General features: G+C 38.8%; 1 protein-coding gene across 1 annotated transcript in view; it reads left to right on the top strand.

Moving 5' to 3' along the window:
- Positions 1 to 7,346: 7,346 nt before the first annotated feature.
- Positions 7,347 to 24,079, top strand: part of ANO2 (anoctamin 2, calcium activated chloride channel) — a 46,821-nt gene continuing 30,088 nt past the window's right edge. Inside the window, exons 1-7 of the mRNA XM_010297202.1 lie at positions 7,347 to 7,397; positions 9,200 to 9,218; positions 10,493 to 10,569; positions 19,161 to 19,362; positions 21,350 to 21,461; positions 22,796 to 22,853; positions 23,707 to 23,807. Coding sequence (XP_010295504.1) covers positions 7,347 to 7,397; positions 9,200 to 9,218; positions 10,493 to 10,569; positions 19,161 to 19,362; positions 21,350 to 21,461; positions 22,796 to 22,853; positions 23,707 to 23,807 — 620 coding nt within the window. The remainder of the gene's footprint in view (positions 7,398 to 9,199; positions 9,219 to 10,492; positions 10,570 to 19,160; positions 19,363 to 21,349; positions 21,462 to 22,795; positions 22,854 to 23,706; positions 23,808 to 24,079) is intronic.

Raw genomic sequence — 24,079 nt, 5'->3', positions numbered from 1 at the left:
GGTAACAATTACTCCTGCTGTACTGAAGAGAGGCTTTGTGAGCACCTGCTCCCGTCGTACTGCTTCTGTCTGTGTAACACATCTGGTGTCTCTTTTTCCCACCTCCCAGTCCTTGTTCATTTTGTGTGCTAATGGTATGGTGATGCATATCTAGCATTGGTTAAAGAGATAATGCAGAAATGGTACAGCAATAAATTTCTTTGCCTGGCTTTAAACAGCCAGGTAGAGCAGCTCAGCAGGAGAAAGCACACGGACAGGACTCCTGTATCTCTGAAATGTGTCCTTTTTGGAGCAGACGTGGAGAGAGCCGAAGGCTGCTTTTTTTCTTGTTCCTCTTCCCATCCTTCCAGTCTTCCATTTGTTGACTGTTTACCCAGAACTCTTCTCTGCATGTCATCTGTATATTATTGGCAAAAGTTTGCCTTTATAGATTGTGTTCTGCAATCCAGCGTCAATTTATACACTATATTCAAATGTTAGAATACAAATTTAATTAACATTTTACAGCTGGTAATAAATGCTCTGGAGTCGGGGAAAGAATCTAGCATAGCCACATCCCCTCATAATTCTTTTCCTGCTTCTCAAATGTTTGATTACTGACTTAAAAATGTTACTGAAATTTACACCATGGCACTCTCTTCTGCTGTTGGTGTGATCACTCACAGTTTATGTAAGCTAAATTTGAAATTGCAACCAAAGGAAAATGATAATGTTTTGCGTGCCTTTTTCTCCCACTTACTTTCTGTGAGGTGTGACTGCACATGGTGTAAGACAGTGGAGAATCTGGTTTTAAGTGTGCAATGCCAAAGCCTTGGGGTGAGATTCTGCTTCAGTTGCCACTGGCAATTTTGCAATTGATTTCACAGGAGCAAGAATTTCAGCCTAGATTCTTCAAGCTAGGACACTCATCCAGATTTGGGCCAGACAAGCTTCAAGGAAACATAGAAAGGACATCTTTCCTCAGAGTCTAGCACTAAATACATCTCATCCAGAACTGAATTCATATGCTCAGTTAAATTTTTTAATTGTGTTCCCTTCACATTAAGGGAACTAATACGTGTAGTTTAGAGAAGTAACAAGACTATTAAATGTTGCTAAGAGACTCCCACATAAAGAATTGTAATTCAAGCTTTGCAAATTGCAAAATTGCCAACTGGCTTAGTTCCACTGGGCCCAAGCTGCTTGTATTAAAGTGTATAATGGTGACTGAATGAGTGATTTTACAGATAAATTTTAGGTAAACTGTTATCTGTCTGAGGCAAATAGACTCAAAGTTACAAAAGATAACATAATTTTGAACCTTTTTTTATTCTAGGGAGAGATACTGCAAGAAGTAGGGTATTTGCTCATGTAACTAACACCTTTCATAAGGATTTACACAGAAAAGATAGTCCTATACTTAAAATAATTTACAGAGAGAAAATTTTAAAATCACTGCCAATATTAAAAGGGCACTGAATTATGGGAACCAGTAAAAAGTCTTTTTTTTTTTCTGAAAAATATCACTGGATACATTGTTTTAAAATGTGCAGCATTTATTATTCCATTAACTTCTCCATCAGATGTTCACAGTTTACACAAGAAAATGTGAAACCAGATTGAGTATTAGAGTAATGGTGCTCTGGATTTAAGGTACAAAGGGGTTACAAATCCAATTAACTACAGGGCAATGTAAGGTAGTGAGTATTGCTGATAACTGATTTTTTTTTTCTAAAACCAGTCTTTGAAACTCACCTTGTTCTCCCTTTGTTTAATGTGCCTGATAGGTCTGTCTCTAGTAAATATCAAAGCGTATTAAATAGATCTAATCAGGCAAATTAAAGTAGGCACATGCCTGGCTCAGAATCTGTCTTGCTTATGCATGACTATGTTTATATAATTATATTTTAAAGCCATGTGCAGCATTTCATTACCTTCTTTGAGAAACTTCAGGAGTTACACTAAAAAAAAAAAAGTTTGAGCAGGTGACAGGATATCCCTTCATGCCAGCAATTATGGCATTCAACTACCACCTTCTCTACTAAGACAGACCTGTGTACCACTGTCAGTCAGTTGCTTTGGAAGTCCCACCGGATGTCTAAACATATTTCTACATCTGGCCCTTTGCCTCCTCAGGATCACACTCATTATGATTTATTAATCATCTACAAAGAGCATTGATAAACAATGAATATTTATGACTACAGATGTAACCCTATAGTTTGTGGAAATTATAGTGTTTTTCTGGTAATGTTCTGAATGGCTTCAAGTTTACATAAATAATTCATACTTGTAAGCCATATGTTAAACTGTCATAGTAAAAAAAGAAGTGCTGCCAGTTTTCACTTGAACCATATGTAAATATCAAGAAGTTGATTTTAAACAGTGATATAAAGACTAAGCACCTTAATGCCAGTTACACAACAACGATTGCAATATGCTACAATGCACTAGATGTATTAAGATGAGTATCAAAGGCAAAATAAGTTTTAAATAGAGCAGAGAAAGGAAGTGTTTTTATTTCTGAATAAACTACAGTGTATTAATTTACCAAGTCTAGCAGACTTGGTAGACTTTGAGGTAGACCGCCAGCCTTTTTTCATTAATTCTAAGTGAACGAAGCAGCTTGAAATACTTCCTTGAAACTACTGCAAGGAGCATTCATTATTTGTCTTTAAATGAAGGTAGAATTTTCAGTAACATTGTCACATGTGTATGTGATTTTGAGATCTTCTGATGCTACCTGTCTACATACCTTACAGCTTAGAGAACAAGTAATTATGAGGAGCAGCTGAGGGAACTGCTCATTGTAGGGGGGTTGGACTAGATGACATTAAAAGGTCCCTTCCAGCCCAAACTATTCTTAGTTTGAGTTGAACTCTATGATTCTATGATTTTATGAATTGGGGTTGTTTAGTCTGGAGAAAAGGAGACTCAGGGGAGACCTTATCGCTTTCTACAACTACTTGAAAGGAGGTTATAACGAGTTGGGTGTCAGTCTCTTTTCCGAAGTAACAAGAGATAAGACAATAGGAAATGGCCTCAAGTTGTGCCACAGGAAGTTTAGATTGGATATTAGGAAAAATTTCTTCACTGGAAGGGTTGTCAAGTGTTGGAACAGGCTGCCCAGGGAAGTGGTTGAGTCACCATCCCTGGAGGTATTTAAAAGATGTGTAGATGTGGTGCTTAGGGACATAGTTTAGTGGTGGGCTTGGTAGCATTAGGTTTACTGTTGGACTTGATGGTCTTTTCCAACCTAAACGATTCTATGATATAGTCTAGATAAATGCTGTTGCTACAGAGGGAAAGTCAGTAAGATATCTAGTTGGCATGTTGCAGCTTACCCTTGTTCCAGCAGTACTGGCATAGTTGGCCAAATGGCCACATTGACTATGCTTTGGAGATCTTTGATAATATATTTCATCTATGAACTATAGTTCATATCTAATTTAATAATCAGAGCTATTTTTTATCAAGGTATACTTTATATGTGTGTAATATGTATATGTGTATAAATTTGATAAATGGTATGGATCTGTGATTTGAGAAAGTTCAGAATACAGTGTTAAGACTGATAAGGACTAGAAAGTACTTGGATTAGTGGATCCTTTCCTCCATTCTGCCAGTGCCTCTGCAGTGTTGACAGAGAAGATCCTAGCGTAGTCTTTTCTACTTATGCTCTACTTTTCTTCTTGTGCTCCATGACTGGAAGTATGACCCTCACTTAATACAGTAACCATCTCATCATATGTCTGGTCCTGAGGAAAGGATGTGCACGTGTGTATCTATCTTGAGTCTCAAGGGCTTTCTCTTTACTCACACATGCTTTCGTAAGCCTTGTTATGTGAAAGGCCAAGTGAGTGGCCCATGTCAGGGCTGTAGCCCGTGGGTAATATTTTTTCCAGTCACGTTGCTGGGGAAGAGACACGGCTGTGGACTTGACTGATTCTTCCCATTCTGAGTGGTCTAAGCTAGCAAAAAATTCAAGAGATGGCCTGATCACAGTCTGTAAGAGCCTACAGCCAAAACAAGAAAACTGCCAGTAGATGCTCTTAACTGACAAAGTTGCAGATAAATGCCAAGACTGGAAGATACAGATAGGCAAATTCAGCATGGAAATAAGCCATGTATTTTCAACAACTAGTATAATTAGCAATTGGAATGACCTAATAAGGTTTGTGACTGACTATTCATCACAGAAATGCTCGAGCTGTGATTAGAGTTTTCTCTAAAAAGAATGTTAGTTAAAACACATTTATTAGCCTTACAGCAAAAATCACCTCAAGGAAGTTCTGTTTTTACAAAGGAAACCAAGACTGGATGGCTAACAATAACCTTGCTTAGCCTTAAATTCCGTTAATTTCCATGGTCCTAGTACTGAGCCTTGCACACACTTCTCATAGCTCTCTACTCTGCATTGCTTCTGCAAATGATTTAGTGTGTCCATTAAGCTCCGCTGAAATCTATCGGAGTGTCTGTGCTATTCTGCATGTTTCAAAGACAGCAAAAAATTTTTAATTAAATGTTTTCAGTCCTTCAGCTGGATCCAAATGAATCTTGGCAGTTCATTTTCCATGTGCAAGCCTGAAACAGAACATTGCTCACGAAACAGAGCCATCTTTACTGTTAAAATGCCCTTGCTGCTTTCTAAGTGAGAAGAGCTCTCTTTTCTGTTTTTCTGTTCTCTCTTTTAGTGGGTCTTAACCCAGAAGCTCTTCCAGTCTCTGTGTGAGTGTGAAGATAGAACTTCTATGGACAGATTCAGAGTGGGATAGGTGCAAGCATTGGCAGGTGCCCAGGGTGGCAGCAGTTTTGTCTTTCTTCTCAGAAATCTGAGTGCCAGCAGTCCCTAAACAGGCTGGAACAGCCCCACAAACTTGTCCAAACAGTTTCTTAGCTGTAATGGCCACCGTAGGCCACTGCAACATCCCAGAAATGATAGTGTGCTTTTGATTGTGCCTCCTTTTGTTGTCACTACCCTGGAATCTACTGTCTTCCAAAACTGCCTGCACTGCAGGTGCCTTCTGGCTCTTAGCTTCTTTTAACCTCAAAATAGCTCTAAAGTATCCTTTTCTCCTTGCCTTTATCTTATGTCATGCCCAAAGTAAAAACATAGGGTCCCTTTTTTTCAGAAGCTCATTTCAATTCCTTGTCCTGAGCCTGCAATACACATGCAGTATTTTGAGTACTAGACAAATACAGAAGAGATGTATTTGATACCACAATTCTAGATGTTCATTTTCACAGCACAGTTTTTACACAAATTAAAGCTTTTGTTTCTACTAAGAAAAGCACAGTTATAAAAATGACATTTACTTGTTTGATGCTTCCTGGGCATTCTTAGAGATGAAATTCCGGATTTTGTCATCACAAATATAATTTTACAGCTTTTTGCTGTTGCTAGCTGTGCAAGATCTTCGGAAGCCAAGTGAGAGGGGTCCTGGATTCTGTTCTTCCCTGAACATCTTTTACTAAGTTCCAGTCAATTATTGCAGCTCTATGCAAGTCTGGTGAAGTCACTGGCGTTGCCCAGGTGCAACCGCAATGAAGAGCCTGAACTTCAGAGCTGGAGTTACAAAGCAGCATGCAGAAGGGAGAAAGTATGTTGCTTTACTCACCGAGTGCAGGCTGAGCTGGCATGGTTGATGGTTAGAAACACCTGCCTTGAGGAGGTGTTCTTTTGTGGGAAAATATAAATAAATGAGATACTTGTGATCTGAGCAAACTGGCTGTGGTTTAATTCACAGAGAAACAGAACTGTTTTCACTTGGTGCTATCCAAGTGCAGTATATTTCCAGGCTTCCACAGCTCCAGAGGCCCACCTGAGGATGCAGAGCTGAATGTTAGATCTTTGCCATATCAGGTAACTCATAAGGAAATAAACCATCCAGTAAAACCTAGATGGTGCTTAATTTTTTTCTTATTTTTTTAAGTTTTTTAAGAATTTTGTTCATGCAGGGAACATACTCAGCACCACCTTAAACATTAAAGCAAGAACGCATCACTACACTCAGAACAACAGCTGTTTTTTCCTCTAATATAATTGAAAATACAGCATTGTCTTTAAATAATCTGAAAGAAAGGTATTAAAATATATATTTCAGTTTAACTTGTTCATCCCAAAAACGTAATTTCTATTGTGAGTTTTTCTATCTGCATATAAATATTTCCCTGCACTTCAGTTTCCTTTGGGGAATATTCCACAGTGTAACATATCTGTCATTGAGATTGTTCTTCAGATGATCAGTTTCATCTTGTTATGTCAAAAAATTCATACACCTGCTGGACTGCTCCAGATAAAATCCTTGCCTGCTTGGCTGACTTTCATCAACGTTTAGGAAAGCTTTCCTGCCTGCCCCTGGCTAAAATCCAGGCAGTGTCCTGTATTGCACGTTATTAATTAGAATGGGGTATGTGCCATATTCCAGGAGAAATCTATGAATGAATTCCACAACCTTAGAATAAACCACACTTACTTGCGGTATGCCAGCATAGTATTTTGATCGCAGACAAGGTGTTCTTGATACCTCACAGTACAGTCTTTTAGCGGCTAGATGGCACTATTGCCAGACAGTAGAATCAGGTGTGATACAAAATACAAAGCAAATGTACAGATTTGGTTTCCTTAGCAGGAGTTGTAACAGAAAGCATCTTTCTACTGCCTACTATATTCATTTAAATTTCAGGATTTGGTACTGCAGTTTGTGCCATGCATGCTCTCTAAGTAACTCAGTAATATTTTCATTCAGCTTTTTCTTTCTCCTCATAATGGCATAGCAACTCCGGCACATTGTTAGATCTCCCTTTGGCTAAGTGCTACAGAGAGTGGCAGACTCATGGCAAAGTCACCTAAGGTTTTAGGAACCACATACATGAAAGAGAAAGCTGACTAGGTGGCATGCTGACCTCTTCCTTCCCTTATCCACTTGTCCTTTCCCATGCACACCCTCTCCTCTCTCATCTTCCTAATAGCCCCCTTTGTATACTTCATTGCAAGAAAAGACTGGGAAAGCACTGCCAGAGTGTCTGTCACTCCACTGAGATCTGTTCGACCTGTATTGCTTTGTCAGTGTTCAAAAGCAAATACAATTTTCCTTACGCTGTTGCACCAACACCATAGATGCTCCGGGAGCTGGTGCTCAGGCACCAATGGACCCACTGCAGGGCATGGCTGGGTCCCTTGGCAAGATGCTGGCACCTCTGTGAAAATGTGTGTAAGAAAGGGTAAAATGCTGCCTGGCAGTGAGCAGTGGGGAAAAAAATGTGCAAAACAGCCCTCTGAGCACCAAAGTGAGAGCAAGAGGAGGGGAGGAAGTGCTCAAAGGGCCTGAGCAGAGATTCCCCTGCAGCCTGTGGAGAGGGCCACCATGGAGCAGATGCCCAAACTGCAGCCTGTGGAGGACCCCATGCTGGAGTGGGTGGGTATTTCCTGAAGGAACTGCAGCTCCTGGAGAACCCACAGTGGAACAGGTTTATCCTGAAGGACTGTAGCCAATGGAAGGACCCATATTGGAGCAGGAGAACAGTATAAGGAGGAAGGAGTGGCAGAGAGGAGCTGTTATGGACTGACCCCATAACCCACCATTCCCCATCCTCCTGCACCACTTGGGGAGGGAAGTAGAGGAGTCAGGAATGAAGGACTGAAATTGGTCCTGGGAAGAAGTTGGGAGGGAGGTGAAGTGGAAGGAATTTTTAGGGTTTTTTTAATTTCTCACCATCCAAATCTATTTTAAAGAGTGAAAAATTAACTTAATTTTCCCCAAGTCAAGTCTGCTTTGCCGGTGATGGCAATTGGTAAGTCATCTTCCTGTCTCTACCTCAGCTCACAAGCTTTTTCATCTTATTTTCTCCCCCTATCCTGTTATGGACAGAGACTGAGTGGCTGGGGGGGCATCTGGCAGCCAGCCAATGTCAACCCACCACAATAGAAAAGACTATTTTTGTCCTGTTCAACAAGGTAAATTTTTTTTTTTTGAGGCAATCCATATTTCATTTACTTATTCCCAGTAATAAACTGAAATGTTAAAAATCAGTTATGCTTCTAAATCTTTATTCCAGGAACTTATTTTATTGAGCTCAGCAGGCACAAAGTGCTTTTGAAAAGTAACAATCTATATAAAACAAGTATTCAGGTGCTAAACCTAAGGCTTCCAAAATGACTGGTGATGCTAAGATGCCTCTGTGTTCGTAATGCACGTGCTGAGATTAAAGAGGGCAAATACTCTAACAACTGCAGTCCTTAAACTCTCCTGAAGTTGGGATCCTTAAATGTGTTAATCCTAATATCTCTTAATGCCTTAAAATGTAAGCTTAGGCACACCTTAGCTTCTGATATTCATCTCTAAAAGTACCTGTCAATCATTGCTTGATTTTCCTAGTTTTTCTTCTTTTTTCCTATAACTCTCCAGTTCTATTTTACTAAAAAAAAAGGGGGAGGGGGATAGGGCAAACAGGTCAAATAGCTATTTCTTTCTCATAATGGACAACTGTTTCCTAACTTATTCCCTGATTTCTCAATTTTGTAAGTTGCTGAGGTATTATCAAGAGTCTTCCAGCACGTGATATTTTTCTTGACTTGAAAAACCAGTAGCTCTTGTCAGAATCCTGGATGATGTTTCAAAATACAGTAGATGTCTCACATCACAAGAAATATTGAACAAAAACCCCCAAAACATGAAAAATCTTAGTCACTTTGCCACTCAGGATTTAGCAAATTAATGATATGTGCAGGTTTCATCTTGATTTTATCATTTCTTATTTTCCAAGATTCTTACTACTAGAGAGATTTTTGAAGTAATTTTCTTGGCCATTTTTTTCCTCTTCCTGGCCCTTCGATATAAATCACAATTTCCTCTTTCCATATCAGCACGGTTATAAAAGATTTTCTTCTTTCATTTAACTGTTTTGGCTAGCATTAACTCATTCTGCTGTTTTGTTTCTTTAGTGTTTTTCCTCTAATGATTATTATAGACAAGGTGTCCTTCAGGCCTTCTTGGAGTATAATCACTTAGACATTCTTTATGACCTGTATAATTGCTGAGTGGTAAAAGCCAAAATGAAATGAAATGCATCTGTGCTTTCACAGAACTGCTTTTCAAAGTAGCCTTCCAGCTAAATGATGGACTCCATTTATTTACTGTATGGAGTATTTATGTAGTGCATACATTGGGCCAAATTATTTGTGCTTCTGCTTGGGTTTGCTATGACCCTGTCTTTACAGCATTCTCCCAAAGGAGAGAATGGTTAACTTGTCTGTTTGAACAGCTGAGTTGAGAAGAGGGGATGCTGAGTAATACTACTTCCCATAGTGTTTGAGGCACCACCAAAATGGCAATGGTTGTGTAGACAGGACTATGTCTTTGGTCTAATTCCACATCCCAGTAAACTCCATGAGAAAATTCATGGCTGCATTTCTGCACTTGGAGTATATACTGTATTCCTAGTGCTAGTTTGGGAAAGTCTTTTACAAAGGCATAATACTCCCAGATTTTTATTTTTATCTGAGGACAATTGTGCCTTAGAAATTGTTTATTTGATCTGAATTCTAATCTGATTTAAATTCACCTAAATGTAGAATAACTCTGGGTTAACTCCAATGTCAGTGAAGTATTAGTCCATGGGATAGCAACGGTGGTTCACAGAAATGCAAACAGCAGCTGGCTCTGTGTCCTGAGTTAATTTGATTATATAGTTGTAGTTTAACTTAAACAAAGTAGTGACCCTATTATTATTTTAAGAAACCTATTTTGAGAGGAGGGAATCATATTTCTTATATAAATTCATTTTCAAATATCTTCTTTAGTTGTACATGTTGCTAGAGATGGAGTTGAGTTTGTGTGGGGAGAGTAAAAGCATACTATATTTCACTGATCACAGTTGCTTTAAATTATGCAATGAAGAGAAAGATTCCGTTTGCATATGAAGAAAACAAGGTTGGCAGCAGAGATCGCAGAGAGGGCTTGCCTTTGTTGTTTCTCTCGTCTATAACACCAAGTTTCTTTCTTCTGTAGAAGAGATATTGGGGTGTATTTGCAAGAATTATCTTAGTGGCCACATCTGCCTAAGGCAACCATTAGACAAAAAATCTGGGTTCAATGGTAATAAGCATTCTTTTCATGATTTCCGTCTCAAGCACTGTTCTTCTAAAGTTTTACAAGAAGCAATTAGAAGTAAACGGTTGAATTTTGCCTTGTGTAAAAGTAAATTAAGGTGAATTTCAGGGCTTTCTCCTGATATGAAATTTTGTAAGAGCTGGATACATTTTTTCAAATATTAAAATGGTATTTTCTGATTTTGCAGACATATTCCATTTAGTCTTTTTTACCCTCTTGTCCTCTTTTCTCTCAAACTAAAGTCTGCTTTAAAATGTCAGTGTTCTAAATCTTATAATCATCTTTAAAATTACAACAGGAGTAGGGAATCACAAAAGTTTTTCAATAACATATCTTACTAACTAATATTTGCTATTGCACAGTTCCATTATGTCTGTTATTTCATCTGTGTGTTTTGTCACAGGATGAAAAGGAGAAGCTGACATGGAGTGACCGTATACCTGGATATGCAGCAAACTTTGGATTGATTTTATTTATGGTAATATAATCTGCATTTCTCCACATTTTTTTGGTGTAAGAAACTTTGCAATGAGCATCTTGAGTGGAATCCTGAATTAGTGTTCTCAAAGATGCTAAAAATTCGAAGAAAGCTAGGATTATAACCTACAGTTTGTGAGAAATACCTGTCCTACTAGGAAAACTCATAGAGCTCAATACCTACCTCTAGATTTATTCTCTTTTTCCAAAGAGAATGAGAGGACTTATGAGAGGGCTGTTGGTTGAAAGACTTGTTTTAATAGCAGCAGTTCATTACTAGATGCTGTCTCTCCCACGGGGTTTCTGCTCCATGCTCCATTAGCTGATGAAGGGAAGCCCGCTGTGCATTTGCTTGCGTGCACAGTGTTGTGCCTGCTCTGTAAGACTGACATTTAGAAGTGTTGAACCTACTGAACAGGTGACGTGCAGGTGAAATAAACCTGTTGCTGATTAGTATTTGTCCAACACACATGCAGGGATGGACTATGCTGTAGTCAATGAAGACCATGGTATACAATCCTCACTTGAGAACAAGATTAACATGTGCAGGTCAGCCAGCTCTAAAGTGTGGACACTGCTGTCCTAGCAAAATTTCCAACAGACCATAAACACATCATCAAGCTGCTAGACTTTGTAAACAGCGATAGGAAAGCCTGACTAATAAACCTTAAATTACATTGTCAAGGATCCCATTATCCCTCTGGTTACAGAAATTACTGAATGAAAGCATGTATTAACATCTAAAGCCAGTACAAAATGGCAATGAAATATGCTGGTTTACACCACAGGAGCATCTGACATGGGAAATTTACTTGGGGACTAAATGATTTTAAAATACTAAAGTGTATTTCTAATTTACTGGAATTTGCATATACTGCAAAAGATGTCCTGTGAAGATTTAATTTCTTTTTCTGACAATCAAAACCATGTTATATTCACACTGAAGTCAGATTAATGTCTGTATTTTTATAAATATATGTGTATATATTTATGAAAATATATGCATTGTATATTAAGTATAATTTCTGTACATATCAGGTGTGTCATTCATATATATGTATGTATTTACAACATTTTGAGTGAGTTTACCATCCTGAGGCATTCAAGGTCAGGTTGGAGTGGGGTCTGAGCAACCTGATCTCGTTGAAGATGTCCCTGCTCATTGCAGGGGGACTGCAATGGACTAGATGACCTTTAAAGGTCCCTTCCAACTCAAACTATTCTATGATTCTATGATTCTGTGATTTGCTTTTTAGACAGAACCTCTAACTGGCATTAGTTGGAACTTTGCTTAAAGCTGTGAATACTGAGTTTAACTAAGCATATAACCTTGGTTTAGTTTTAACAAGTCATTCTTTTTGCAGACAGGGTGCTTACATGTGCTCTTCACTTTAACCATATGCCTAAATCTCCCATAAGCATGAGCTTTAAGTTGTCTCCTGAGTCATAGCCTATGTATTACGCTCCCTGCTTACTGTAATATCTGAGAGATTTATAAAGGTAAAATGTAGAGTTCCAGTTCTTCTATTTCTGTTAGTGACTAGTGGAACTACGCTAGCTTTCATCATTTGGAGAAGTGGCCATAATTATCTTTTTAGAATAATCAGAGAATTAGTAAGATGTACATCCCTACAGGAGACAACTTACAAACCATGCATGAAATCCAAGTGAGCTCTTGATGAGAGTGAACCAGCTCTGCTTTCCTACGTGGAAATTACAATCTGCTCTTTACTGTATGTGATGTTTCTTTTTTTTTTTTTCTGCTAGATTAGTTAAACAGGGATTGGAAACACCAGACTGAAGTTTGCTGTCAGTCTGTGCAATAGAATTGCACTGAGGAAACAAAATTTGTCTCATCTACCTCTATTATTATTATTCACACAGACTAATCTTTTTAGCTGTAAAGACTACATAAATAATAGGTGATAAAATCTTTAATTTACGTGTGTGTGTGCACATATACAACACACAGACATAGAAGACTCAGAAACGGATATGTACACACACATGTTGCAATTTTTAGTGCTGCAGAAGTGATTGTTGAATTTTTAATACTACCTTTTCCAGGCAAAAAGGGTCTGGCGGCAGAAACCCATAGGTACTTTCCATGAAGATATCTACATTGCTATAGAATTTTGCTGTTGTGTTCTGTCCCTCCTTCTCCCAGCTTTACATGCCATACTTTCCCTGATGATTCTTGAAGCTGCTAAGGGTTTTCTTATTGTAAGACTTTTTTTTTTTTACTTGTGTACTTCTTTTGTGTACTTCATTTTTGTGAATCTTCTTTCAAGAACTGTGTTGTGGTTTTTTTCTTTCTGGCTTTTCTTCTGTCTTTATTAAGATAGGTATGCTGTTTGTTTCTTTAAAAGTACAGGTTGAAAAATGTGTTGAGTTTGGTTCTCTTGCCCAATCAGTCTTGGTGTTCTACGCCACCAAATAATGCCAACTATTGTTTTACGCATGTTTTAAAATCTGGTAACAGTTCTTCTGTCACACACAAAGCCTCACTTGACTGCAGAGGGGACAGAAGATCCAACCTTGATTTAAGCAATATTTTTGCAGGGATTTTTGAACAGAAGTTCACAAGCCTTATTTTTGCCCAGTAAGACCAGTGGTACCAGGAGGTCTAGGCTCAGCTGGGCATATAAAAGTTTGGCTTGTGTGTGATTAGTGATAACATATGTCACAGTTTAGAAAGTCCACATTTAGAAGGTACATGTTGCAGCAAAGATTTCCAAACATGTGATGAAAACATGAAGAGAGCAGGGTGGCATGGAGCAATGCCATCACTGGAGGTTTTCTTTGTGTTCATTGTGTTTGTCTCAGTCAGAGGAAGGAAGAAAATCAACTGGTATCATGGCACAAGAGTTCAGCCTGTTCCTCCTTTTGGACCCTATTGCTCTATTCTTACTCACATGGCATAATACTTGTCTCTAGAATAGCCCCACTGGGGAGTCAAAGAACTATCTGGACATTAAAATGTTATCCTACTTGGATGAAGGTATCAGTCTAGCCCATGGGGTTTTATAGCTTCCTTCTCAGATCTAGTATGCTTTCCTGTTTGTCTTCATTCATACCAGGCTCAGTAGGTGACCTTTTCTGCAGCCAATTTTCACATCTGTTTCTAAGCAATTCAGTCCTTGACAGACGAGATTATATATATTCAGTGAAGAAACCGTCTGCCATAATAGGGGATAGAACTGATCAAATGAAATGTTGATAATTACAACAAAACCCAAAGTAGGCACCTGACCATCTGATCTGGAATTTGGGCAAAAGGGGTATTTTCAGGAATGAAAGAAATGCTGTAAAGATACAGGAACCACTCCCTCTCAGTGACCATCTGGGGAATGAGAACTATGCTCTCAATTACTGTACAGTCCTACAAGTCCTCTTCAATTTTCTCTTGTTGCTGGATACACAGATAATGAAGACTGCTAATGAAGAGTCCTCAAGGAGTGTTTTTCCATCTGTGTCTAAGCAGATGTTTAAAAACAACTGGGCAACTGAAGAGTTTCTGAAACCCTAGTGCTTTTGCAAAAGCAGTATCTTTGTTCTTTAAACAAATAAAACATATTTTCCAGGTAACTTTGTAAATCTTGCTATGGCACTGCATGAATTGAAAAGGCCACAGTAGCGCAAGCCTCTGATAGTATCTCATCGTCCAGTAATTTTCCTCATTGTTATAGATCCCTTAAATCCTTTGGTCAGGTTTAAGAGTTTACTATTTAACTCCTGTGACCTGAAATATCATCTTTCTCTATTTAGTGATGACCGTCCTTGATGACTCTGCTTCCTGAACTCTTAAGATATCATTTCTAAGCAGAAGTTTGTGATAGAGATAGTTGTCTATGGAGGCCCAGAGAGCTCATAATCTCCAGAATGATACATATGAGTTTACTTTGCTGGTTTTCCTTGTCCACCACCATGGTAAAAATTTCAATCCACAGGGGAAAGAAACAGAAAAAGAGTATTTGGAAGGTGATTAAGAGGAAGGAATCTGTGACTCAAAGAAAAAGAAAAGAGCTTAAGGTAACTGTATAAGTGGAAGGTGAATTAGATCACTGCCAGGTGGTGCTGTTTTGTTTTCTCTATTGGGGTTGTTACTCTGTACTGTTAGTGATCACTCTGCAATGGGCAAGTTAGGAAAAAGTTCTGATCTTTGTGTTTCTGCAACACTTCTGTGGCCAACAGCCCAGCTGAAGTGCCTCTACACCAAGGCACCCAGCATGGGCAACAAACAGGAGCAGCTGGAAGCCACTGTGCTGCTAGAAAGTTATGACCTGGTTGCCATTACTAAAACTTGGTGGGACAAATCCCACAACTGGACTATAACTATTGATGGCTACAGCCTGTTCAGAAAGGACAGGAGAGGAAGGAAGCATGGAGGTGTTGCCCTCTATGTCAATAAATGGACAGAGTATGAAGAACTGTCTCTGAGGAACAGCCACGAGCAGGTCAAAAGCTTATGGGTAAGGATCAGGGACCGAGGCAACAAAGGGAACCTTGTGGTTGGTGTCTACTACAGGCCGCCCAGACAAGGGGAGTCTGTTGACAAAGCCTTCTCACTCCAGCTACAGGAGGCGTCATGTTTGCAGGCTCTCATCCTCCTGGGGGACTTCAACCACCCCAGCATCTGCTGGAAAAGTAGCACAGGGAGCTGTAGGCAATCCAGGAGGCTCCTGGAGTTCATGGAGGACAATTTCCTATGCCAGGTAATAGAAAGCCCTACCGGAGGGGATGCCATACTGGACCTGTTGGTCACCAATACATGTGAGCTAATGGGTGATGTCAAGATTGCAGGTAGCCTGGGCTTGCAGTGATCATGCAGGGATGGAGTTCGCAGCCCTGAGGGATATGGGGCAGGTGAAGAGTAAGGTCAGGACCCTGATTTTTAGGAAAGTAAACTTCCAGCTCTTCGGGGAGTTAGTCAATAGGACCCCCTGGGAAACTGCCCTCAGGGACAAAGGAGCAGAACAGAGCTGGCAGATCTTAAGGATACTTTCCAAAGAGCACAAAGGCTCTCAATCCCCATGTGTAAGAAATCAGGAAAGGAAGGCAAGAGGCCGGCATGGCTGAATGGAGACCTGATGAGCAAACAAAAGAGCAAGAAGGAAATTCACAGGCAGTGGAAGCAGGGAAAGGTATACTGGGAAAAGCATAGGGACACTGCCTGGTTGTGTAAGGATGAGGTCAGGAGGGCCAAGGCGCGGCTGGAGCTGAACTTGGCAAGGGATGCAAAGAATAATAATAAGGGCTTCTATAGCTACGTTAGCCTGAAAAGGAAGGTCAAAGAAGGCGTAAACCCCTCCTTGATGAGCAAGACTGGCAAACTGGTAACAACGGATGAGGAGAAGGATGAGGTACTGAAAGACTTCTTTGCCTCAGTCTTCACTGCCAGTGTCTATGCCCACGCCTCTCAAGGGGATGGACTGCAAGAGGGAACTGGAGGAGCAAAGTACCTCTCACTGTAAGAGCAGATCAGGTTCATGACCACCTGAGGAACCTGAACATGTACAAGTCTATGGGACCTGATGAGATGCATCCCAGAGTCCTAAGGGAATTGGATGATGTAGTTGCCAAGCCACCCTCCATGATATTTGAAAAGTCACAGCAGTCAGGTGAGAGAGAGACTGGAAGAAGGGAAACATTGCATCCATTTTTAAAAAAGGTAGCAAAGGAGGACCCTGGGAAACACTGACCCATCAGCCTCACTTCTGTGCCTGGGAAGATCATGAAACAGATACACTTAAAAGCTATGCTAAGGCACATGGAGGACAGGGAGGTGATTCAAGACAGCCAAGACTTCACCAAGGGCAAGTCCTGCCTGACCAACCTAGTGGCCTTCTATGATGGAGTGACCACATCAGTGGACAAGGAAGAGCTACTGATGATCCAGGCTTCTGTGTCCCTTATAACATCCTTCTCTCTAAATTGGAGAGAGATGGATTTGATGGGTGAACTGTTCAGTGGATAAGGAATTGGTTGGATGGTCACATCCAGAGATTAGAGCTCAACAACTCAGTGTCCAGTTGGAGATCAGTGATGAGTGGTGTCCCTCAGGGGTCTGTACTGGGACAAGTACTCTTTAATATCTTCGTCAGTGACATAGACGGTGGAATCGAGTGCACCCTCAGCAAGTTTGCAGACAACATCAAGATGCATGGTGCGGTTGACATGCCTGAGGGATGGGATGCCATCCAGAGGGACCTGGACAAACTTGAGGAATGGGCCCATGTGAACCTCATGAGATTCAACAAGGCAGGGTCTTGTACCTGGGACAGAGCACCCCCCTGTCAATACAGGCTGGGTGATGAAGGGATTGAGAGCAGTCCTGCCGAGAGGACTTGGGGGTACTGTGGGATGAAAACCTGGACATGAGCTGGCAATGTGTGCTCACAGCCCAGAAGGCCAACCCTATCCTGGGCTGCATCCAAAAAAGTGTGGCCAGCAGGTCAAGGGAAGTGATTCTGCCCCTCTGCTCTGCTGAGAGACCCCCTGGAGTACTGCATCCAGCTCTGGAGCCCTCAGCACGGGAAAGACATGGACCTGTTGGAGCGGCTCCAGAGGAGGCCACCAAAATGATCAGAGGGGATGGAACACCTCTCCTATGAAGAAAGGCTGAGAGAATTGGCGTTGTTCAGCCTAAAGAAGAGAAGGCTCCAGGGAGAGCTTATTGCAGCCTTCCAGTACTTAAAGGGGGCTTCTAAGAAAGATGGGGACAAACTTTTTAACAGGGCCTGTAGTGAAAGGACAAGGGGTAATGCTTTTAAACTAAAAGAGGGTAGGTTTAGACTAGATCTAAGGAAGAAATTTTTCACAAAGAAATTGGTGAAACACTGGCACAGGTTGCCCAGAGAGGTGGTAGATGTCCCGTCCCTGGAAACATTCAAGGCCAGGCTGGTCAGGGCTGTGAGTAACCTTATGTAGTTGAAGATGTCCCTGCTCATTGCAATGGGGGGGTTGGACTAGATGTCCTTTAAAGGTCCCTTCTGACCCATAGATTCTATGATTCTGTGATAGCAAGAGCTGAGCAGATAGTTCAACATGAATCAGGTTTCTGTCTGCCTGTTTGATAGGTAAGCCAAAAAACAAAGAGAAAAACAGGGACAAAAAATAGAACTGTTTTCTCAACAGAATGAAAACCATGAAAGGAAAGGAAATAATATCTTATGCTATTTGAAATGTTTCAATTCAAAGTGTTTCATGTTTAGACTTTTTTCTTTAGACCATAATTTCAATGAAAAATGTTAGCATGAAACAAAACCTCATCATTCATCTACATTTCATTTAAAATTAATGTAACATTTCTTTTAAAAGTAGAATTTACATGTTTTAGTAGCTCTAACATTTTATTACTATTTTCTCACAAAATGTATTTGCGAATTTAATCTGATATCTCCAGGAGTTTCTCGAAATCATTATTTTTTAGTATGTTTACTAGTTCACCATTAAAACAAAATGTGCCCAGTTTTCATCTTTGACTTTTAATATAGCTCTGACTCTTGTTCTGGTTCTTTTGCAATAGTACTTTTTCATGAGGCAACCTTCCTCTGTACACAGGAATTCAACAAACTATTGCTGGGTCATTAAAATGAACTATTAAATTTCCTTAAATCTTCGTTGTGAATCTGGGCCCCTAGGCCCATTGAAATAATTGCAATAGTCTAGTCTTTCACATTTATGTAGTCTCTTTCATCTGAGGATCTCAAGATATTTTACCTAAAATAATGAATGTACATTGGAATTCTTGCCAAAGGCAAAAATGAAAGAGAAAAATGTACCCTCTCCCCCTTTCCTGTTATGGCTATGAAAATTTGCTATTTTTTAATTGTTATTTTATTGATTTTTTTTTCATTGTGTTGTGGTAGTTTTTTTTTTGAAACCAGAATACCACAGCCATGTGCAATTCAGATTCATCTTGTGGGAACTTGACCTTAAATAGCAGGGCCAACTTTCCTCATCTCATGGGTCAAAGCCAGCCCATGGATGCCAGGATACCAACTGATTTCTGGAACAGAAAAATAAAGTGAAGCCCTAGTAACCCTGTTTAGGTCAGTCTTAAAAGAATAATAACAAGGGAAACATTTATTTTTTAAATTTGTTTTTCATTTGTGGCAACAGTTAAGCAAACACAAGAGAGTAAGGTGCCACTTCTGCTGTGCAGAGGTGGAGCTGTTTCAGCCAGTAAAGCCCGTTTCCTTGACTGCATGTACATGTAGGCTCTTCAGTCCAAGACATCTAAACCTATTGCCAGGTAAAAGACCTTGTTTAATACCTGCATTAGAACCTAAACTACCTGAGACTGACCACTACTGCATGAATAATGTGTGGAGTTTTAATCAGACAGGGCATGCACATCTTCAGGAATTGTTGTTCCAGATCAAGGTTCTGCATCCATGTTCCTTTATTATGTCCCTGTTATAGATTTTTGAATTCTCATATTTTAGTTTGATTATCCTCATATTACTGCGTTGCTCTAAGAAATAACCACACAAAGCCAATTCATGGAACAAACCCAACATATCAGTCAAAGCTTCTGTTTGAATGCTAGTATCAAACTTGAACTAATCTGTCTACATTTTTTTGCAGATTATGCTGACGTTTTCAGCAGTGTTTGGTGTGATTGTATACCGAATAACTACAGCAGCAGCTTTGTCATTCAGCACAAATGAGACAACAAGGTCAAATGTTCGAGCGACTGTGACTGCAACTGCTGTCATCATTAACCTCGTTGTGATACTTGTACTTGATGAAATTTATGGAGCTGTTGCCAAATGGCTGACAGAAATTGGTAAAACTATCTCACCACATTCCTCATTAGTACATTACATGTATTGACACGAGAGTATGCAAGGACGTTCTAATAGGAATATTTCCCACTGAAGTGTGCCAGTGAAAATATTCAGGCCTATGGGGTAAGATGCTCAGACATGCTTCTGTGAACTAAGGATCTAAGCCACAACATGCAGTGTGCCACTAATAGGACTAATTAGCCTGGCCATAATGCCATGTTAATGCAACTGTGCTATTTCCAGGATCTCAGATGTTATTTCTGCATTGCACTGGCTCTATGCCAAGATCCACTTATTTAGAACTGGTTGAGAATTTTTGAGCTGGTATGTATTTTGTTATATAGCTTTACCTCTAGGAGCTTGGTTTACTGAAAGTCATTGAGTTGTTTCAAAGACATTGCTGGCCCTGTCAAAGCTATGCTGGCAAATCCTTCCCATGTTGTTTTGTTGATGTGATTTTTACCAGGTCCTTACCACTCAAAGGACTTCTTTGCCATTATAGGGGCATGCCTAGGCTGGACTTTTTTATGACAATGTCTATTTCAGTTAGGAGTTTGATTTTTTTTTTTTAAATGTTGTATTGTAACAAGCCTGGCAATGTACTTAAGTCTTTTAAAGGCAAGTCAGTCTTTGACTGTTATAGGGGTTTAGGTTGGGATTTTATTTTGCTATATAAGTTAGGCCAAAGATGTTTACTGATAGGACCCTGACATGAGATTCTTACAGTTGTCATTAAGTATTGCTACAAACATTCAGTCAAGGACGTACCACAATAAAATTATCGGCTCTCACATTAGTTAACAGCTCAGGATGAGCATGACAATACAAAAATTTAATCCATATACAACCTTTAAAAGAGGATCCTACCATCAATTTGAAAAGCGTCTGTCTTATACCTATGTGCCCATTGCTAGAAGATTTCCATGGAAATTGAAACTAAATCTGGGAAGAGAGTCATGAATACTGAAATGTTTAAGACACATTTTTACAAGTTCTATAAAGAGGTCTAGAAATGTAGAATATATATATAGTGAATGGAGAAACATTAGCAAAAATGTGCATTTATTTTGCATGGCAATTCACAATTCATGTAATGCCTTATTTAGTCTTGTGTTTAACATTAAGCACATTAACAATCTCATCATAGAAAAAAAGACACACAAAGTTAGAAAGAAGGCTTTTAAGGTGTTTTTTTCTAGATGAAAGTTTTTGTACTTTGCTTTCATCATTCATGAATTGAGACTATTAATACTTTGTTATTTCAGTTGTGTAACAGATATACTTACGTATGCTAATATGAATATGTTTATATACACTAAAGACATTTGTACTGCTTTAGCTTTACGCAATTGAACATCAAGAACCAATTATTTTTTTCTTCAAACTCCAGATAGATAGTAGGAGAACAATGTAAATATATAATAATTATTTCTATATATTAATAATAATATATTATGTTGATAAATTATACTTAATAATATTATATATTTAATACTATAATAGATGTCAGAGTAAATGGCAGAGGAGGTCTGTGCTAAGATTTCACAGATGTGGCCTGAAATAGAGGAAGGTGATGTGGTCTGTCCAGGTCTCTCAACAAGGCAATGAAAGAGACTGGAAAAGAAGTGAACTATTGTCAGGTCCAGGGCATGTGTCAGGATCTGTCAGGTTTTTTGCCACCAGGGTATTGGATAGACAGCCATGAGCAACTTGGGATAAGCTGTCAGAGGATGATCAGAGAATCAAGTTCATTATGTTGTCATTATTAATGTTTCTGTCAAAGAATCTTCAATTTCCATCTGGAAATTTGGACTCCCTGGAAATCAGGAGTCAGTGGCAGAGCTAGTGTGCATTGTTACAAATTAAATCTACAAAAGAAAAAACAGTATGAGCTCGAAGTTTGTAGTTTGGTGATGTATTTGGGGATATCAGGGATGTTTACTTATTTACTAACAGATTTCTATGGTTTGCTTTTCTTTTCCCCAGAGGTACCAAAAACAGAGAAAACCTTTGAGGAGAGACTGATTTTGAAGGCATTCCTACTGAAGTTTGTGAATTCTTATGCACCAATTTTTTATGTGGCCTTTTTTAAAGGAAGGTAGGATAAGTGTCTTTTACATACAGATATATATATACACATATAAATATGTCTATATTAGTGGATCTGTGTTTAAAAATGGGCACAAAGGACTACCTAACTAAGTCTGGGACTTGCCACCTCCACCAGCTTTGAAAATATATCATAAATAAGGTTGTCTGAAGCTTGCTTTTGAATGGCAGGGCATGATGTTGCGTACTGTCCTGTCTCTCTTCTAAGCAGAACATTGTTCTGAAATGCAACCCTTTTAGTTTTCTTTCTAAAATAAGTATAATCCACACTTCAGAAAATAATTCCTTTTAGTTAAAAAAAGGGTGTTGCACTTGTGAGTGAATGTTATTCTTTACAGGTCTTCACTTTCCACATTTTAGCAAATTTTTCTTGAAGCATCATTTAGCAAAGAGAAATTTTCCTGTTTCATTTAAAATTATGGAACTACTTTCTCTATTACTTTCTCAACGTTTTGCACTATTCGCCCCTATCAAGTTAAATTAAGACATGGTTATAGTCAAGTGGAAGTTGCATGTTTTGGCAAATGAACTGATTGACCAAAAAGCTAATTCAGCTGTCCTGCTAAATAAGTGTGACTTCCTGTGGGTTCAGGATCATTGTCTTTTGGGACTCAGTTATCCACAGTATAACACATGCTTTTGAATGGGACGCTTAAAATGATTGTTTGCTAAAACTTTGGCAAAAATGTTTAAAACATCCTCTGGATTCTGTTTCATACCATTTTTTCTTCCTTTTGGGGGCTGTAAAGATTGTTAATCTATACTCTTCACTAATCCCATTCAACATCATTGATGTAAGAATTAGTGATACATTTTACCAGCAGTTGTAACTATTGTAAGACATTAATGAAAAATATCGCCAATTTCTTCCTTTTTTAACAATATTTTTGTGTTCTATGGTTATAATAAAGTCAATCTCACTGTTTCTCCCTATGTAGTCAGAGAGCCTTGACTGTGTATAGATGTGTAAATAACTCCATTCATGGCATTACTCAGATGCAAGAGAATGTGAGTTACGATATGTGTTCCCGGTTTTGTTTGTGACCACTAATCAAGAGAGGGAGATTATTATTATTTTTTTTAGCACAGAAAAATATTTTATTAAAGCTATTTTATCAAGATGTAGTAGAAAAATATTTCTAGAGGCCTACTACTTTGAAATAATTCTAAATAATCAAAGTTAAATAGGTGGCGAGTCTTTTAAAATTCATGTTGAAATAACTAGTTCTGAAATATTTTAGCTAATATGAATGAACAGTTTTGTTGTTAAAGTTAACTTTTTTCCTTTTTTTATATTATTTCATATATTGTTATTTCTTTTAGATTTGTTGGCCGTCCTGGTCATTATGTGTATCTGTTTGATGGTTATCGAATGGAAGAGGTAAGTACATATGAAATTCAAACAAAAACATCCTTACCAAAAAAAGATATGTGTACAGTGCACTTCAGTGGTGTCTAGACAATAAGGAAAAAATAGAAAACATGTTAAAACAAGATGTTAAATCTTTAATATAAATAGACAAAACACAAATTTTCCATCTGAGGCACCTGTATGTTCTTTCTTTGTGCAGTTTTGAGTACCTTGTGTTCTTTCTTAGGTGAACCTTCACCATTTCTATGTTTTAAAACTGAACTCTAAGGCACAAACATTACATGATTTGACTGAGGCCCTTGTGAAACCTATGGCAGAGCTGGAACTTGAGTCTGGCTTCACACTCTGTAGATCAGCAGAAGCCTAGAAGTTTTAATAGCCTAAAAAGCCATAGCCATTTTGTGCTAAACCTGTAAAAATATTGTTTTTTTCAAAATTCCTTTTAACTGCTGCTGATATTCCCCTGAAAATCGATAGACATACAATAAAGATTACGCTTAAGTCTTTGCAAGATTGAAGACTTTCTTCCCTCTTGGGAGACATCAGGTTGAAAGAGTATTGGTGATACTGCATTATGTTTATTACATTGATTATATAGTAAATATTTTAAAAGGAAATATAGTAGCCCCAGGGCACAGTAAGTTATTTCAGAGCTCTGCATATTTTCCATAATACAGTTTTATGAGTGGAGATGAAATACCTTGTTAAGGACAGAACTGCAGTGATTGACGAGCTCTGTGCTCCTGCACAAATTGGCAGCTGAGGTGACAGGCACATATAGACATCAGTAGCTCTTCCAAGTGGGTACTTCTAAATTAATTCTCTTACTCCCTTCATACTTTATGGTTTTGTTTAATTACAGTGTGCTCCAGGAGGCTGTTTGATGGAACTCTGTATTCAGCTGAGCATCATTATGCTTGGAAAACAACTGATTCAAAACAATCTGTTTGAAATTGGAATCCCGTATGTATCCCAGCCTTCTCCATTACCATGCATTATTCCTATGACACTGTAAATTAAAGCCTTGATCCCTATTCAACTGAATGGGACTTTTGCCACCGACTTCAGTGGGTTCTAATTGAATGTGATGATAAATCACATTTTTGGTTGTGATGAAATGATCTGGCTGTATTTTATGTTGAATAATTGGCTATATCTGCAGCAAATGGCTTAAAGAAAGTGATTTAATATATTTAATAATTGATCTAAATTAATTTTAGAAACCTGGGAAAACA

This window comes from Phaethon lepturus, unplaced genomic scaffold (genome assembly GCF_000687285.1).
Source record: "Phaethon lepturus isolate BGI_N335 unplaced genomic scaffold, ASM68728v1 scaffold5401, whole genome shotgun sequence".
In the NCBI taxonomy this organism is placed as follows: Eukaryota; Metazoa; Chordata; class Aves; order Phaethontiformes; family Phaethontidae; genus Phaethon; species Phaethon lepturus.
Note: the sequence above shows the minus strand (reverse complement) of the source record. Positions and strands in the feature narration are given on the sequence as shown.